At 36.3% G+C, this 17,425-nt stretch overlaps 1 protein-coding gene across 1 annotated transcript in view; it reads left to right on the plus strand.

Moving 5' to 3' along the window:
• The window catches only part of UNC13C (unc-13 homolog C (C. elegans)), a 131,170-nt gene that overhangs the window by 76,071 nt on the left and 37,674 nt on the right, over positions 1-17,425 (plus strand). The window contains exons 17-18 of the mRNA XM_009078702.1: positions 54-187; positions 6,616-6,701. Of these exons, the coding sequence (XP_009076950.1) occupies positions 54-187; positions 6,616-6,701 (220 nt within the window). The remainder of the gene's footprint in view (positions 1-53; positions 188-6,615; positions 6,702-17,425) is intronic.

The raw sequence follows: 17,425 nt of genomic DNA on the forward strand, positions 1-17,425 counted from the left end.
TAATATTTTCTCAAATTTCTTCAATAAAAATATGTTCAATATTGTTTTAACAGAGTAAGAAGCAAGAAGTTCCTAAAGAAGAACAGGGACCAACAACAAAGAATTTGGATTTCTGGGCACAGCTTATTACTCTGATGGTCACCATTATAGATGAAGATAAAACAGCATATACACCAGTCTTGAACCAGTAAGTGACTGCTTTCCCAGTAAAAATTAAGAATCATGGATTTAATAAAATAGGACAGAAAATACACTTGAGTCAGTAGTTGTATTTAAAATGTAATCTAGCTAGATATGTTTACACAGACTGTAACATAGATATAGTTTTATAAAAGCTTAGTGCTCTGATAACGGAAAGAGAATATTTTGGTTTTGAAACATTAAAGACACATGGCATCTGAACCATCCCAAAAAACTAAGTGGTAAAATACTATGCAAGAGAACTAAATGGATAGCTAGAAGGGAAAGTTCAGTGAAATAGTGTGATGGTATTAATATTATAGAATCGTAGAATTTTAGGGGTTGGAATGGACCTTACAGATCAACTAGGCCAAATCATCCTTGCTATGGGTAGGGACACCTCCCCTATGGTTATGAGTATCTCAGCACATATGGTGTTCAAATCATGCTGAGACTCTTTTGGGCATGAATTTGAGAGATGTATTTGTAAAATAATAACGAACTTTGCAAAAAGACACTCTCCAAATTTATGATTGGCTAGAGAGAAAGCATAGCCAGACTGACTTGAAAATTTATAAAGTGGAGAGCAGTGTCCTGGAGATGGAAGTTGATTTCTCAGAATTGAAGATATAAGAGATGAGGGAGGTACAATCAATAACCAAGACAAGTCAAATAACTTAAGGTTAATACACTAGTAGAAAAGAGAGAGCCGATCGATAAACACAGAAAGAGGAGACAGAGTGCTGGGGTTTGGGCATGAAATATAAAGAAGGAGTGCAAAGGAACATGTCTCACATATTACAGCTGGAGAAACGGATGTCCCACTAATTGAAATGTGACATGATGAGGCCCTAAGGAAATGTTTTGGTTCTTTTAGCTCTTTGGAGCTATTTTACAAAGAAATTGTAGAAAATCTGGGCATAGTCTAGCTGTGATGGCTTATGCTAAAGTTAAAATTGTAACCTACATCCGTATTATTACTAAACAATTAACCAGAGTTATCTGCAGTTGCACTTAATTGAATGGTTTGAAGCAGAGAAGGAACAAGCCTGTTTCATTCAGCCAAAACACAGTAGATACTGAAAGGCACTCTGTACATTGGGATGTACTTATCTGTTGAGAAAAGGCACTATAGTATTTATGGACCCACAGTATAATTAACAAAGAAACCTCCTGGAAATAATGAGAATTTGGAAGATATTTCATTGCCTTGTGATTCCTTCCTTTACTTCAAAGAAATGAAGGATTTTTTCAGTCCTGGATGATACACATCACTGTTCAATCATTTCCTGCAATGTCCTTATTAAGGAGTAAGTTCTTACTCTGCAGAGGACAGAAAACTCTTTTCCTGTATACTCCATTTTTACAACTTAGTGTGAAGTTCCTCCACTAACAGAAGCTCAACTTTTTGTCTGATGGACTGTATAATGAATATACTTATTATAAAACATCTAATCATAACAAATACATACATGTGTTTCATTTCAGTCTCTTAATTGAAATTAAACAAGAGTAATTTGGGTTAATTATCCTAAAAATTGTTCTAGCTATATTCTTATACAAATGTGAGGGAGAAAGTAAAGGGATAAAGAACAGAGTTCTTCTAAGGGGATTAGTAGGTTCCCTAAAGTACAGCTGAGTGATTGTGTAAGATGTGAAAAGAGAATCAGGAGTGGACAGAATTGGGACAGATTAAGGGAGAGGGCTTGTGTCTCTGACTTCTCTCCCAATTTTACTGTTGTTTTGTAACTGGAAGAGTGAACACAGGGAATAACATGTCTTTGAGAAGTAGTAGACAGCAGGAGCAAAAGATGAAGAGGCTGTGGGTGGAAAAAAACTTGAAAAACAGTTCAGAGTTTCTTTGGATATATTTTTAAAAGAAAAGATTCTCTTCACACAAGAACAGCATCTAAAAACTGTTGAGAAAAAATGACAGACAGCCTCTTCCCCCTCGATTACCCCAGAAAAGAAAATGGATTAAAATGGATGAAAGGAAAATATAAGTTGAATACATAAGAATATTGCAAAACTATGACTCCTTCTCAGAAATACATGGCCATGCAGTGTCTCAGTGGAATATTGAGGCGTACATCCATTTGAATCCTGTTGTAGAAATGAGGTTATTGAAGATCCCCAGGAGAGCTTCAAGCATTCTGATAGGAGTTTTCACAATGGTAAAATATTGCTCAGAATTCTTTTCCTCAACCAGTTTTGGAAACTCTATTTTTATATCTACCTTAGAGGCAAAAATTATGCTGTGATAGAGCAGTTTGAACTGTATCAGATTATGAATCCAGATGAAACATGACATGATTGCCCCAGCAAGCATTGCAGCCACTGACAGACCAGACCAGACCATTCAGTGGGAGAGTGGGGGCACTTGTAGTTGTTATATGACATAAAAAATTTGACAAGTTTGAGAGAAAAACATGGTCTGGTATTTAATTTGTAAAATTCTAATTCTAGTAGTTGAACAATGTAAAATGTGTTTGAAACATGATTCACAAGCAAATCTATGAGTTCCTGACACTTGTCAAATATGCATTATACACACTGTGAGACAGAAGAAATTGCTATCAAAATAAAACATGTATTCTAGTAAAAGGAACAAATCAAAAACAAAATCTTCAACTGAAACATAATTGTGTATTTTGAAGGCAAGATCTAAACTTTGTGCCTTTGCACATCTTTTTTAAAAAGCCCTATTTGCATAGCACATATCCTCAGAATAGTCAAATGTGATGTTGTAGTAGAAATTTAAGAAATCCCCAGCTATAGTGGGACTTTAAAACTTGTTTTTTACTGATCCTTAGGTCTTTGCAATATAAGGCTCTGTTTCCTTGCAATCACACTGTGTTCCATACATTCCCTCCCCATTCCACAATATGGAAACAACTGGCACATATAATCTGCAGAAGATAGTAACTTATGTTGAAGAAACAGCCTAATCATAACCTATGAGTCAGTGAGTTATGAAACATATTTCAAGGAAAAAAAGACAATAAAAAGCATAGAAGGGAGATAAAAAATTCAGAGAACAGTGCATCATGAATTGGACTATGTCAGGATAACTCTAGAATGTTTCTTTGATGATGGAACATGTATCTGATGTTTCTTTCTTGATTCAGTAATATTTCCCATTGTCAATTGCACTTCATTCTATGGAAACATATGAATATCAGTTCTTTCATAGAACTTGTGAACATTTTCCTGTGTAACAAAGCTGTGCTCCATTCTTTGACAACACCCACTCATTTTCTCATGTATCATATGCTGTAAAAACAGATTAGTTATATAGACTGCATGAATTGTTTTGCCTGTTATGTTTTCTTAAGGAAAGTAACAATACTTTGGTTACAAATAAAAACTTTGGATTGATGGAAGATAGAACATAAAGAATAAATTAACTCTTTGCTCACAGTTTAAGCAGAATACATATTTTCCCAAATCAGATACAACTTATGTCTTAGGGGTTAGTGAAGCAGTGACTATGGCCAGCAGTCCACAGATGATGTAGTCTAACCTGTTGCTGCATGAGCAGCACAAAAGTGACCACCAGGACCAGTGGATTTAGCACCTGAATGAGACTGAACCCACCAAGTCTGGAATATGAGCTATTCTGAGAATGTGCATCTGAGGTTCAGGGACTTTGATAGTCTCAAACTGTAGCAGACTGAAGATTTGACAGCACAAATTAAGAAAAAGCATTTTTAATTGTCATGATAGGATTTTCTTAGTTTGGGGTTGAACTAGAGACATGCAGAACTATCTAGGATAAATGCTTTGGGGGGTTATTTATGTTTTGCTTATACATCGATTCTTCTCATTTTCTTTTGAGCTGAGTTCAATTTCTTCCCATTGATCTGTGGTTTTATATATAGCCCTTTGTTAGAACTAGCCAGTGAGAGCAGTTTTCACTAGGTTTTTGCTTAATTAAAATCAATAATCAGAAGACATTCCTAAGTGGCTGTCTTTGATAGGCAGTTTGGTATTTTTGGAAATATGTGGGTATGATCACATATGGGCAACCTAATGGTTAATTTGTTTCTCATGAAAACCTAACATATCCTGTTTATTAAAAAGTGCTACTAAATGCTATTGCATGGTTGATTTAAGAGTTGAGGATTAGAGACTAGTGCAAGTGAGGAAGGTGTTTTGGATAAACTGAGATTTTATAGTATTGTTCTAAGAATGACATAGAAATTGGGAAAATTATGGCCTATGCCACAGAAATAACTGTAGCAAGAGAAAACAAAATGACTAACAGAGCACTCTCCTGGTTGTCCTTTTGCTTCACTGGAAATGTGAAAATATGTGGCTTTTACAAAGATTAGAAAGTGTGATGTGTAGAGCTTTGCATGGGAAATTTCTGTCATTTTGCTGCTTAGGGACAGAATTCTGTAATCATTTGAAAACAAAAAGTCTTCTTACCTAAAAATAAGGTTATAAAATACAAATAATACAAAATTTCTTACTTGTATAGATGCTTTAGAACCCAACCTTTGATTATCCCTTCCCTTTAATAAGACAACTGCTTCTGTTCCCACTTATCTTTAGCGTGTGGAGGACGTTGTATGCTTCTGTTGTCTGTTGAGCTATGTCAGCTTCTCACTTATGCTAACACTGCAACCATACCTATGCTAGTTCCATCATGCCCAGGAGTATGATGACTGTGCAATATTCATCAGCCTCTGGTTTATCATCAGTTTTAGACTTCACCTAAATAAGTCAGGTGAGATGAATCCAGGATACTGTGTTGAACTGCAATAATTTGCACAACACAGATAATTGCAGTTTGTGTGTATATATATTTTCACAAGTTAAAATGCATGCACAGGTATGTATATACACACACCATTAATCAAACAAATGCATTTTGAGCAGAGCCAGCCTTGCATTATGGCCAGCATTACATTATGGCCAAAAGACAGTGTCAATATTAAATCAACTGTGAAATATTTCCTCAGAGCAGCACTGTCAAAGGTCAAGTCTGGTGCTAAAACAGAACTCAGACTGGACTGGAGGTAAAGAAATTAAGACAGCTGAAATAGATTTTAGCTTTTGAACAGCAATTAATTTTGTGTTAACAGAATTAATACAAACTTCTTTAATTGAGCAGTCATTAGCATAAAGAAGTCTCAGTGAACTGAGCTAGCAATTTCTTCCTATTAAAGTCACAGAGCTAATGAGCAGTTTAAGTACTTTTTCTTTGCTGATATGATCAGGGTCAAATATGTCCCTAGAAAGAACACATTACTTAGATCATACTGCTACCACTTTAAAGTTGCACATAATTCTCATTCTTTCTTTGTCCAGAAGAACTTTAAAAACTCTTACATTTTTACAAAACTTATTACAGAATATTTTCTGCATTTGATTAGTGCTTTTTAAAAGGTCAAAATGCTTTAGATCAAAGTCTCTGCTAGTGTAAAGTGGTGTAATAAACTCAAGAAAAAAGCTACACATCTCTGTGTATTTCCTCATGAATATGGTATTTTCTCATTTTATGTATTTCTGGTGAACTGTGAGTGTATTCTTGTGGCTCCCAGTGCAGCCCTGTGGTATAACCAACTGCTTCACCACTTGGAATATCTGTGATGTACTTTCTGCTCTGCATGACCTGCCCTGATCTGCTTCTCTGCCCTGAGAACATCCCACACCTGCATTCAGGACAGCCTTTTGTTAAACTAATAGTTCTCCTTTTAAATATGACATAAAACATAGTGTCTGTCACTAAAATGTCAGTTGTTCTAGCAGCTAACAGTGAAGATGGTACCTGAAAGATTAAAGCTTTTCTTTTAGATAGAATAAGAAGCAGCTGGGGGTCTATGAAAAAGTTGGGAGAAAATAACAGGAGAAAGTGTCTTAAAAGGGCTGTTTCTCAAAGATGACATGAAGCATAAGACCAAAATTAAGATTTTTGAATCAAAATCTGCATTTCACTACCTTTTATGTCCTTTAGTGTTTTATCCATACCTTGAGGTGAAAATCCTCAAAAAGTGACTTGGATTCAACTAATATAAATCAACATAGCTTCACAGTCAGCTTCACCTTTTTCCAGAGTAATAAGGGAATTAAGGAAAACCTGTAGCTGCTAAACATATGAGCCAATTGTTGCAGATTTTTCATAAGCCATCTGATCTATCTAAAGTTGAGAAGTCATCTGCAAGATAGATGGAGGTTTCTTGATTTAAAATGTCACGTGAGGGAATCTGTGCCACATTCAACTAATTACTTACCCAGGCCACTCATACCATTGACGTTTTTATTTGAAGATTGAATGGTTTATATCATTGTAAAATAAACCCCAAAAACATAAACTACAGTAAGTGCATACTAGGGGGATTATTTTGTGGAAATATTTGCCTTTATGCTGTGCAGCTGTAAGCATAATTTCTAGCAGCAGGTGAACTGATGTAATGTGATTGATTGCAGGTTCCCTCAAGAGCTGAACATGGGAAAAATCAGTGCTGAAATTATGTGGACCCTCTTTGCCCTGGACATGAAATATGCTCTGGAAGGTAATTAGAACAAACTATTAATTACACTAGAGAGTTCAGCAAGACTGATTGCCACTGCCAGTGACACCTGGCATCAGATTTCTCTGTGTGATAAGAGCTTTCTGGCATACTTGTTTAAAATGCTTCATAGGCTAGTGAAAAAGAAGTGTTATAAAGAAAGCAAATCATTGCACTGTGACTATATGAAGTTATCTGTGGAAGACAAAAGACCTGTAACTCGAAATGCTCTTTCTTGTTAGCTAAATCTGACAAAAATCATCAATATCCAAAGACCCACAAGTATGTTTGCTAAAGAGCATTGTAGACACTCCAATTTTTCTTACTAGCTGAAAATTACTGTCTTGCACATAAGAAACATTTACAGAATGAAATTATGGGGCAAGCACACACTTATAACTGAACCTTTTTGTGTTTAAAAGGCAGGTTGTATTCATTCTAGTTCCAACAGAATCAAATGCAGTTTCATTTTATCCCTTAAGATATGACTGTGGTTAACCATCGCTAAAATATACATTTTGTTTCTATATAGCAGATAGTCTCCAGCTAATGGCTGCAAACTCACTCATTAAAGTATGGTTATTGCAGAAAACCAAGTAAAAATACCTGCATGAAACTGGCATTGTCTTTAGTCAGGCCTGCTGCTAACTGCAGAGCAAGGCTGCCAGGGGTGAAACAAAGTGGGAGGTTGAATTTAAACAACAATGCAATTCAACAGGCCTAAAGGATTTAAAAACTGAATATTTGAAGATTCATTTTTATATTATTTTCTCCAGAATTTCTAATGTGATGTGGTGGTGCTCTGATGATATGGTAGATTCTTATGATGATAAAGGGAGAGAGAATGGCTATTGATGGAAGAACTGTTTTGTCCATCTGCTGTTGTGTTACTTTATTTTGTTAATTATTTTTGAATGTGGAACTTGCACACTAAGCACAGCATAGGAAAAAGATAGGAAGGTATTAATTATATGACAACAGATGACATGAGAAATCTAAGATGTGATTAGAAGAGATGTTCAAACTAATGCCTGAAAGTGATGTTCCATAGTCATGTTGGAGTGAACCAGAAGTACAAGTTTGAGAAAGCTAATGTCAGGCAGGAGATCACCCTTGGAGTGTGATCAATGAAGACAAAACCTTCCAAGAACGATGCATAAAGTCCAAATGAAAGCCACTCTTTTGTGTTAGAACACACACCTGGTTACAGCAGTGAGAGCAACCTTCTATCTGGAGAGGCTGTCAATCAGGAACAGCTATCAGAAAATTGCTGTTCAGCAGCTCAGGGTTGTGATTGCCCTTAGAGATAGCTAGCACAGATTGCTAAGGATTTCTAATAGCCACTAATTGCCACGATTTCATAACTTTGAATGTGTAGTTGTAGTCTGCACATGGACATCCCTGAGCACTGCAGCACTTGTAGTGCTTTAGCCATTGAACTATAAACATTCTGTACTGCAACAAGGTTACTCACAATTCACTCTATTTGCTAAGTAGAGCATACTGATCACTCCAAAAGCAGCTTCAGATCAAGCCATGGTATGTTACTTGGTTAAAAAGAATAGAACAGGAAGCTCCTGAGGAAGAGTTAATTATACAAGGTATGAAGTGTGGATGGTTGGGCTGAATCAGGACATTAAAACAAATATTAATGCTAATATTAATCCTAGTTCTGCAGAGAGGACTCATTAGGAGGCACTTGACTTTTTGTGCCTATTCCAAACCAGTCCCTGCATATGGTCTCATCTCTGTGTTGCTGTGGATACTGCCTTTCTGAGGAGAGCAAATGCCATTCTTGTCATTAGAAATTCTAAGTCACTCCAAGAATAAGTAGAGAAACAGTTCCTGTCTATGAATAATAATCAAAGTAAGTTGAAATTAGTATAAATTATTCTAGATATATGCAATTTCACCTTCTATGGTTTCATTCCTAAACAGGAACCTCAATAAATCTAGTCCCAAAATATAGATCAGCATCCTGTTTCTCTCCCCATCTTTGCAGGCTTTTAAAGCATTAATTCTTTCCATAGATATTCTGGAAACTGACTTTTATTCAGTTGTTAATGACAACAAAATTTTTTGCTTCAAATTCTGTAAGATTTGAAGCAATCCCTTAAATATGGTCACAGTCAGTCCTCATGGTTTTAATGGAGTTCATTAAAATGCATTGCATTCTGCTATGCCACTCTTGCCTTCCAAGTTATTAACATAGGCTGCCATCTGTTCATACACAGTGTCCAGGGCTGTGATTGCAATCTTTGCCTGATCCAATTTAGTATTAATCTCCTGAAGCAGCATCTTTTGTGTTACAAAGTTGATTCCTTTCTGCATCCAATCAAGAAGCAATGAACTAGTCCAACATTGTTTGCAAAAGGATTCCTCATGTGCTAAAAAAAGATTAAATAAGCTTGCCCAAGATCCTGTTTCTAATTTTACTCAACTTATTTTATTCCCAAATATATCCAGCCACACCCATCAGAATAAATTTAGGAAATACTATGTCATAACTCCTTCCCCTAACAGAAGACCAATACTTGAGGAATTTTTTCACTTTGCATTGCTTTTCCCTGAGCACAGGTCAGGATGGCTGCTCAGGCTCCATCCTCTCCCCGTAGAGCTGAATGCCTCTTGTACCTGCTCAGGGGATGTATGGAGCTGCAGTTGCTGCTTAGCAAAATTACTGCCCACCTCCTTTGCAGTACAACCCAGCAGCCCTGTGAGCCAGGCACCAGCAGGCATCACACCCCTCTGCCCTCTCTGACCCCTTGATCCTCGCCCAGGACAGTCCAGCTAGGAAGAGTGCTGCTGTGAAATGGAGAGGACAGAGGGGACAGCAGCTTGCACAGCAGTGGCCTTTTGCTAGAGAAGAGCACAGCAGCTGTGTGTCTCTGTGAACACTAGGGCAGCATCTTGGCATGTGACAGGGTAGACAACTGCTGTTGGGGGAGCAGCTCACTTTTTTGATGAGGGAGGAAAGGGCAGCCCAAAACTCAGTTTAAGTCTCCACAGCGGCTGAGATCAGGGCTGCACTGTGCCAAGCTGACATGCCTTGGAAACCAAACTGTAGTAAAATCTGGTACTGAGTTCATCATTTCATTCTAGATGTTCTTCCAATTTAAGTTAATAAAAATGTCTAGCCTTTGTATAGTGTCAAAAGCTTTAGGCAAACTGTAACAAATCGAGTTCACACCAGTTCAATTTTTTATCTACAGAGCTCGGGATTATTTTCATGTATAGATTTTTGCATGGAGAAGGTATCACATGTTCCTCTTTGACAACAGGTTTCATTAGACCTGGTCCCTTTAGGGTTTTTTTGCTTCTTTGCAGGTTATTCATGAAGTATCAGTGCTTTGTATGATAGATTATATGCTGTTGTTTGGCATTTAGTTTACATAAGTATATCTGATCTTATACGATGGTAATATTTTTTTACTGTCTGGTCCCCCAATTATTCTCTATGCTACAAACAAATGAGAACAGAGAGAGAATTTCACCAGCAGTGCAAGTGGTTTGTTATTGACTTCATACGGTAAGGAATCTTTTCCTTTACAAGTATGAAAATGCAAAGGTTAAAAGATTACGTGAGAGTAATGAGTTGAAATGACACAGGCAATTACGAAAGTATCTTTTTTATTCTGTGTCCTCAGAAATGTCTTTTTCAGATATTTCCTATCTCTAACTTTTGAATAGGTCAGGTCAAATGTCTGAAGCTATCCAGCCTGTTAGAAAGAGAACATCCTAATTGCTGTTATTATGATAATCTAATTCTGGTAGTGGCCAGAAGTCAAGACCAGGATCAGGCCAGATATTAATTAGCTGCTGTGTAAATATAGGAATAGATGGTCTCAATCCTGCAGAGCTAAGATTCTGAAGTGCCAGGCTTTATAAAAGTAGGAGAAGAACAAGCAAGTCTTTACACTATTTTATGCATTTAATATAGATTTTCTTGTCAAGTTTGCCGTTGTCTACAATGCATAAGGAGACACCATTTTCCTGTTCCTGTGACAGATGCTTCTTTCATAACAGAAGCTGATAGAGTGATTTGAAAGAGAAGAGGCAGGTCCATGAGCAGATGCATAGACAGCATAGAAAAAAAAAACTACTAAAAGCCTAATGCTGCCCAGAGAAAGGTCATGCCATTTAATGTCAGATTTCAAGTCTATTTTCCCTTCAAATTTACAATTTACTAAGTTCCCCTTAAGACAGAATATAGTCTTGACTTAAAGGGTGACTACAGAGTAGATTTGGGGAGGTGAGGCTGAGGTTTTGGAAAGGACAAGAGGACATCATCCACCAGAACACAGGGTTTCATCTCTATGAAAATATGAAACTTTTTCATTTTAGTCAGCCTCATTTCTGCATTTGCACATTTGAACAAATATGTTCCATCCTCTTTTTTTTCTGAAACTTGAGGAATAAAGAGCCCTGTTTAGTCTCCTGGGTGATTCAGAGAGTCTGTAAAGGCAAAGACAAGGAGATTATTGTTGGGGTTAAACTTTCCTTCAGCAGATAATAAGATTGAAGGTTGACATGATTGGAGGAAGAGGGAATTAGTGTGTCCTTTGGTCAGCATAACAGACAGTGATTTCAATAACAGCTGCCACACACTGTATGTCCTAGGAAGCTGAGTTCTGTGAGTACGAGAGTCCACACTTATCATATGCAATACAGAGTTCTCCAGACTTGCCTAAAACATGCTGTAGCTATACCAAATGGTATTATTTTGTTGGAGTTAATTAGACACTGTAATTAAGACAGATGAGGTGGACAGAACTGTTCCCAGGGGCTGAGTTAATACTTCTTCATAGTGTCATATCGTGCTGTATCACTGTGTAATCTTACCTGGAACTACCTCAGAGATCTCTAGTATGACATGTCCACTGTATCTATCATTTGGTCATCCATTTTCTTGAACCATAATCAGAACAATAAGTACTACTGCAGTATGAGTCTGTAGTAATTTCAGTAAGTTAAAGCATCTTTATGTCTGACTGTAGGTGTATTTGTGGTACCAGATGTTACTAGAAAAAAATGCAGTGCATCAGTGAATGCCTGACTTCATTGTTTAGTCTTCAACTGGTCTTTCAATACTTGCAGTGCATGTTGCCCCATATATTTAATAAGGAAAGCTCTGGCCTTATTTATTCTTTGTTTTTAACCAGTCAATATTAATCTTGTTCTTAAACACCGTTGTTAGCTCTTACCCAGGCAGTCACTGATTGCAAAACATTTGTGTCTAAAATTTTCCTGAACATTGCTTAATTGTGAGCAAGACAATTTTTTGTTAGCTTGTACTAGTACTGCCATGCTAGATAGGTTATAGGACTGTAAATGATGCTTTAAATGAACCCTCTATTGATTAATAATTATAGCTTATTTATAGCTTACATGGCACTGTCCTTTCCACAAACCAATGAGTTGAAGAGAGAAGTGTTCTGTTCAGCTGAAGGGGCCATGTATCACTTGGAGCAGCAGGAAAATAGTTCAGTCTTAATACCAAGGGGCAGGCAAGACTTCTTCTCTAGTTAATAGGTATCTCAGCCCAGAAGAAAATTTTGCTGCTTCTTTCTTCTTGTCCTTGATAACTGACCTTTACCAGGTAAAACTCACATTTTTACAAAAACTAGAGTTGTATCTTTTGTCTGAAATAATTTTCTGGCTTAGGGGAAAAAAACACAAACTACCCTAAGCAAAGATGTGACTTCATCCCCACAGAAAATCTCTTAAAGGACCTGCATTGTTTAATGCAGTTTTGCATCTGCTGGTTGGGGAAAACTTCCAGTCTTTGCTTGAGAAGTTTCTTCCCCCTATCTCTGTTGGAGTGGAGCTGCATAATGCTCACACAGTAGCAGTGGAACCTAAGTGCTGCACCTCTTCCTGAATTCTATGAGCTAATCACCCAGTGAATCCACTTATATTTTGGACTTAGTTCCATTTAGAAACTATAACCAATAATAGCTTTCTTAAAACAAATTATTTTTCTTTGTCAACCAGAATAAAACATTTGAATAAAAGAACACTAAAAATAAGAAGCAACCTGCATGCTCTATTTGATCTTGCCCCTTCTTAAACTTCACACTAAGACACTTCTTAAAAAGCTTTCCTCACACAGCAGCTGTTCTTCTCTTAGTCTCTGTTTTATTAGGTTGAAGACTGAGTCTTTTATTTCAGCACTGTTCCAGTTATGGAGATTCGCTAGTGTCTTTTTCTCCTATAGATGCAGAGGTAAATTTCCACTTACAGACAAGTGCATTAGTTCTAAACTAAACATTTGATACTGGTTTCAACATCCTCAAGAGAATAGGATAAACCCATTAAAACTGCTTGTTTCCACATTATCTTTTAATAAGCCTTAAGTGCAATTTGCTAGACAGAGCCAGATACAAGCCAGGTAATTATTAAAGCACAGCCTCACATTTTTCTTGCTGCCTTATTCTTCTTGTTTTGTCCTTTGTTCTACTAATTGCTTATAAAATGCTACCATGCCTATTTAGTAAGGTGCAATCTAGTATGTTTGTGAAGTGGTCAAGGATATTTTGATGAAAATTTCTAAGCAAATGCAGGGAAGAGAACAAATATGTGGACATCTGTTATGAAAGACACAATATATTTTTTAAAGGAGAATTAGAGGGGGGTTTAGTTGTAAATTAGGGGTAAGCGTGATTCACGAAAGGAGGTACTGACGAAGGTTTTCAGGTTTTGGTTTATTATATTTATCTTGACACAAAGTGCCCTTTCAGAAAGGGCAATAGTATTTCACAATATCAAAATCAATGTAAATTAAACATAATTATCAATTAGTTGTGTTCTACTCCACATTTCAGTTAATAACCAGTGACTTCCATTGCCTTTAGCACGGTACAAGAATTCTGGGATGAGATGTCTAGTAGAATGTAATGTTTCCTTCTAAATCAGTTATGAACTTTGTTTTAGTTTACATTTTTCTCATTTGGGGCTTGATCCACTATGTTACATTCAATCAATTCAAGTCTATTTCAGTGGTACAGGGATTAAGTCTCGAGCACTATAAGCATAATACCCACATTAAATGAGGCAGTGGCATAGCAACCACTCCTGCATTGCAGGGAAATTGCATTGGGATCAGCTACACTAACATTAACTTCTACTTTTATCCAAAACGTAGGTGCATCGTGCTGGAGTAATGCTTCCACAGCAATTCAGAGGGAGGAATACCAATTCATACTCAGTCAATATCATTCCTAATAGGACTTTCTTAAGAGCTTTTCTTCTACTAGCCATACTCAATTTGTGCTGTGAATATACTTCCCAATCACATCACTGACAGTTTGGAAATAGCAGTTTTCCTGAAAGAGCAGTTCTGAAAGACATAGATAAAATATGCAGCTGGTATCCTCTAGAATGATTAGTAAGTAATTATTGCAAATAATATGGAATTATGTCACAGTGGCTGAAAATAACAGCTGAGTTTTGATGGGAAAATTTGCAGTTAGTCCAAACATAATTCCCATATGCTTATTCTCATTCATTGCTGTTTTGCTAAACTGTAGGGCAATCATATGTCAGTCAAACCAACTGGTTGTATAGAATTAATTTGCTGTACATAAATAATCTTTGTAATAGTTATTAATTCTTGAAATATTATCTATAAAACCTGAAAACTGGACAAGCTGTTTTGTTAGAGATATATATATTTATGTGTATCTAGTCAATTTGTTCATGTTTTACACTACTTTTTTGGTTCATAAAGATTTGGCATATACTTTAAAACCATTTCATTAGAATCCTTAAAGCAATTTAACTCTGTGTTGTTATGAAAAACAGTGGCTATGAAACTGCTGTAGAAAAAAAATTGTTCTGAGTTTTTGTACTCAAAAAATCTAGAGTTAACAAAATATCAAATTGATTATCTGAATATCTAACATGTTCATCTTTCTGAAGATTGTTAGATTACCCTTTTTTCCCTTCTTAGCTACTAATACATATCAAAAAATACGTGGAAACTCAGAGTGATATTATTACCTCAAGGTTAAAAAGAAAAAAGGATTCTGTAGAGAACAAGATTCTATTTCAGTTTGTTAAATGGCATTGTCTTTAGTGTCATGTATATGTTTCTGCTTAATAAGTCATAATTATGGCTTTTACTTGCTGCCTTAAAGTCTGAGCTTCCTTTAGCACTTGCTGGAAAAATGAGCAAGAAATCAAACATGATTCCAAAATGCTGTTGTTTGATCACAGGCCTGAGAGGAAAGTAGCTTGGATTATAGTCCTTCCTGTAATGTCTCTTTATACAATTTTCTGTAAAAGAACAACTGCCTGCAATTAGATGTTTTGCCAGATACAGTGTCACCAGATCTGTGGCTGATTTCAGCACACACCAAGTATATTTGCATATTCTAATACATTCCACATAATAGCCTTTAAAAAAACAATTTCTTCTTTGTTGGTTATGCAAACAGCACATGAACAGATTAATTTTTTTTCCTCAGTGCTGTTGCTTACTGGAATTCTTGTTAAAGGTGTTCCTGTCACTGTAATTTGTACCACTGAGATGGAAGAACTCTATGCAGTTTTCATTGTGGTTGCAGTTACAATGTCTATTGCTGCAAGCCCATGGAAAGCACATGTGCATTAGAGCATAACCCCTAAGGAGATATTAAACCCCTCCATGGTGTAATCAATGCTGTAAAAAAGTTACACTTACTGAAACTGCAATACATAAAAGCAGCTAAAGTGCCCCATACACCCAGACTAAAATTTACAAATGTTACACTTTATGACAATCCTACCAGAGTTGTTTTTTTTTTTTTCACTGATGCATGACACAGCAGTATAGAATAATGCAGCAATACAGAGTAATATGTCAGGATCACTAGTGGGAACTGGAAATGTCCTCTTTATGGCACTCAGTAGATTAATAAATGCTTAGGAAAATATGCTGCACTACAGAGAATGTCTCATACAAGTAGCAGCACGAAATAAAAAAGATTAATAACATTAGGTTTGCTATACTGAAGATTTCGTTACCTAGAATCGATTATGAGAAAGTTCAAGTATTTCTATCATCATCTTTCCTGAACACATTTGCACAGCACACAATTCACAGGTTTAGTTTCAGGTTGACTCAGTGTTATAACAACTTTGCAAAGCAAGAGTTGACTTTTTAAAAAAGAGTTGTATTGTGCAGCTACTACATCTGTCTGCCAGAAAGTTCAAAATTTATATGTCTGTAGAGAGAAACATGTCTCATATTTGCATTAACTTGTGCAAGTTTTTCAGAAATTAAGAAAGCAATCAACTGGTCTTAATTTAAATTCAGAACACCTACAGAGATGTTGCTGTGCTTTGTAACCAAAATCCATGGTTACTGTGGATAAACCCATCTATTATCCAGTTAAAATTGTCACAGGCTGACTCATATGGGCACCTGTTTTTTCTGTTCTTTGGTTTATATAAACTGAAGAGGTAATATGCATAGATATTAAATGACTTTGTAGGTCATGTGAAATGTTTGCTAATGTTCTCATACATTAATATTAGGAGCTGAGGATGCGTTTTTCACTTATATGTAACTACAAGTAATATCCTAGGGGACTCTTTAAATATTCTCTACAAGGTATAACAGCCTGGAGAAAAAAGCTCAATTATTCATGAATTACTTTTGTGCTCATTTCTACTGTGTTATAAATCTTAACTTTAAAGAAGAAAATATCAGTGAATAGTGTTCTGTAAGTTGTACCCTCCTGGACAATATTCCTCATTAGTGGCAGCATCTCATTTCTGAAATTCAATTAAGCTTCTGCTTGGTTTGTGATGCCATAGCAAACATTCTGAAGTTACACTGTACAGTCTAATAGCCCATTCATTCAGTGCTTGAATGAAAAAAAATGCAATTCATTTCAGAAATTCTACTCTTTCGGGAACTATATAAGACAAGGTTTTAATAATGACTTAAGTAGTAGATGTGCTGGGAATTTCATAGCAATTAAATAATTGTCCTCAGTGAAAGACTGGGCTACCTTGTAAGAACTGCCTTTTGTTAAGCAAATGTTTGGCCATCTAGTTTTCTACCAATAATAGATTGTGGAAAAACTTCTATTGCTCCCAAAAAAATAAAATTCCTCAGGTCTGGAGCAAGTGAGAAAGGAGTAGGCACTCCTCTTTCCCAGTGGTTCTGTTTAAGGCTAGTAACCAATGATATTATGCTGGGAAGAATTTGTAGTATTCTCAAGTAACTTGAAGATAAATAAACACACTATTTAGACAGAAACTGATTTACACATTTTTCTTGTGTGATGAAAAGGCAGTGAAGGTGAAAATGCTACTGCAATGCTAAAAAGGCTGTAAGAGCCCACGGGGCACTTCATAAGTTGAATTGCACAAAACTTAGTAATTCACTGCATAATAATATGCTTCTGAAACACTTCTAGTATGGCATGGTGATATTACTGGAGTGCTGATTTGGCCTAATAATAAAACTTAAAATTTCCTTTAAATGTGCCTGGTCACAGCTGAAAAACACAGACTGTGCAATTCACAGTGCATTTGCACTGGCAGAGAATCCAATGGTATGTTCAGGTGTATGACAGGGGATGGGATGCTCCTGCTGTTACAGAAAATTAGGTTCACATCCAAATAGATACAAAAAATTTGTGTAATACTGTCTTGAAAAGCAAGCAGAAGTAAGGAGCAAACAGGAGGTTTGGGAAAGCTAAGTTCTTAATACATGCTATTTGCACAAGAACATC

This window comes from Acanthisitta chloris, unplaced genomic scaffold, assembly GCF_000695815.1.
Source record: "Acanthisitta chloris isolate BGI_N310 unplaced genomic scaffold, ASM69581v1 scaffold1307, whole genome shotgun sequence".
Classification (NCBI taxonomy): Eukaryota; Metazoa; Chordata; class Aves; order Passeriformes; family Acanthisittidae; genus Acanthisitta; species Acanthisitta chloris.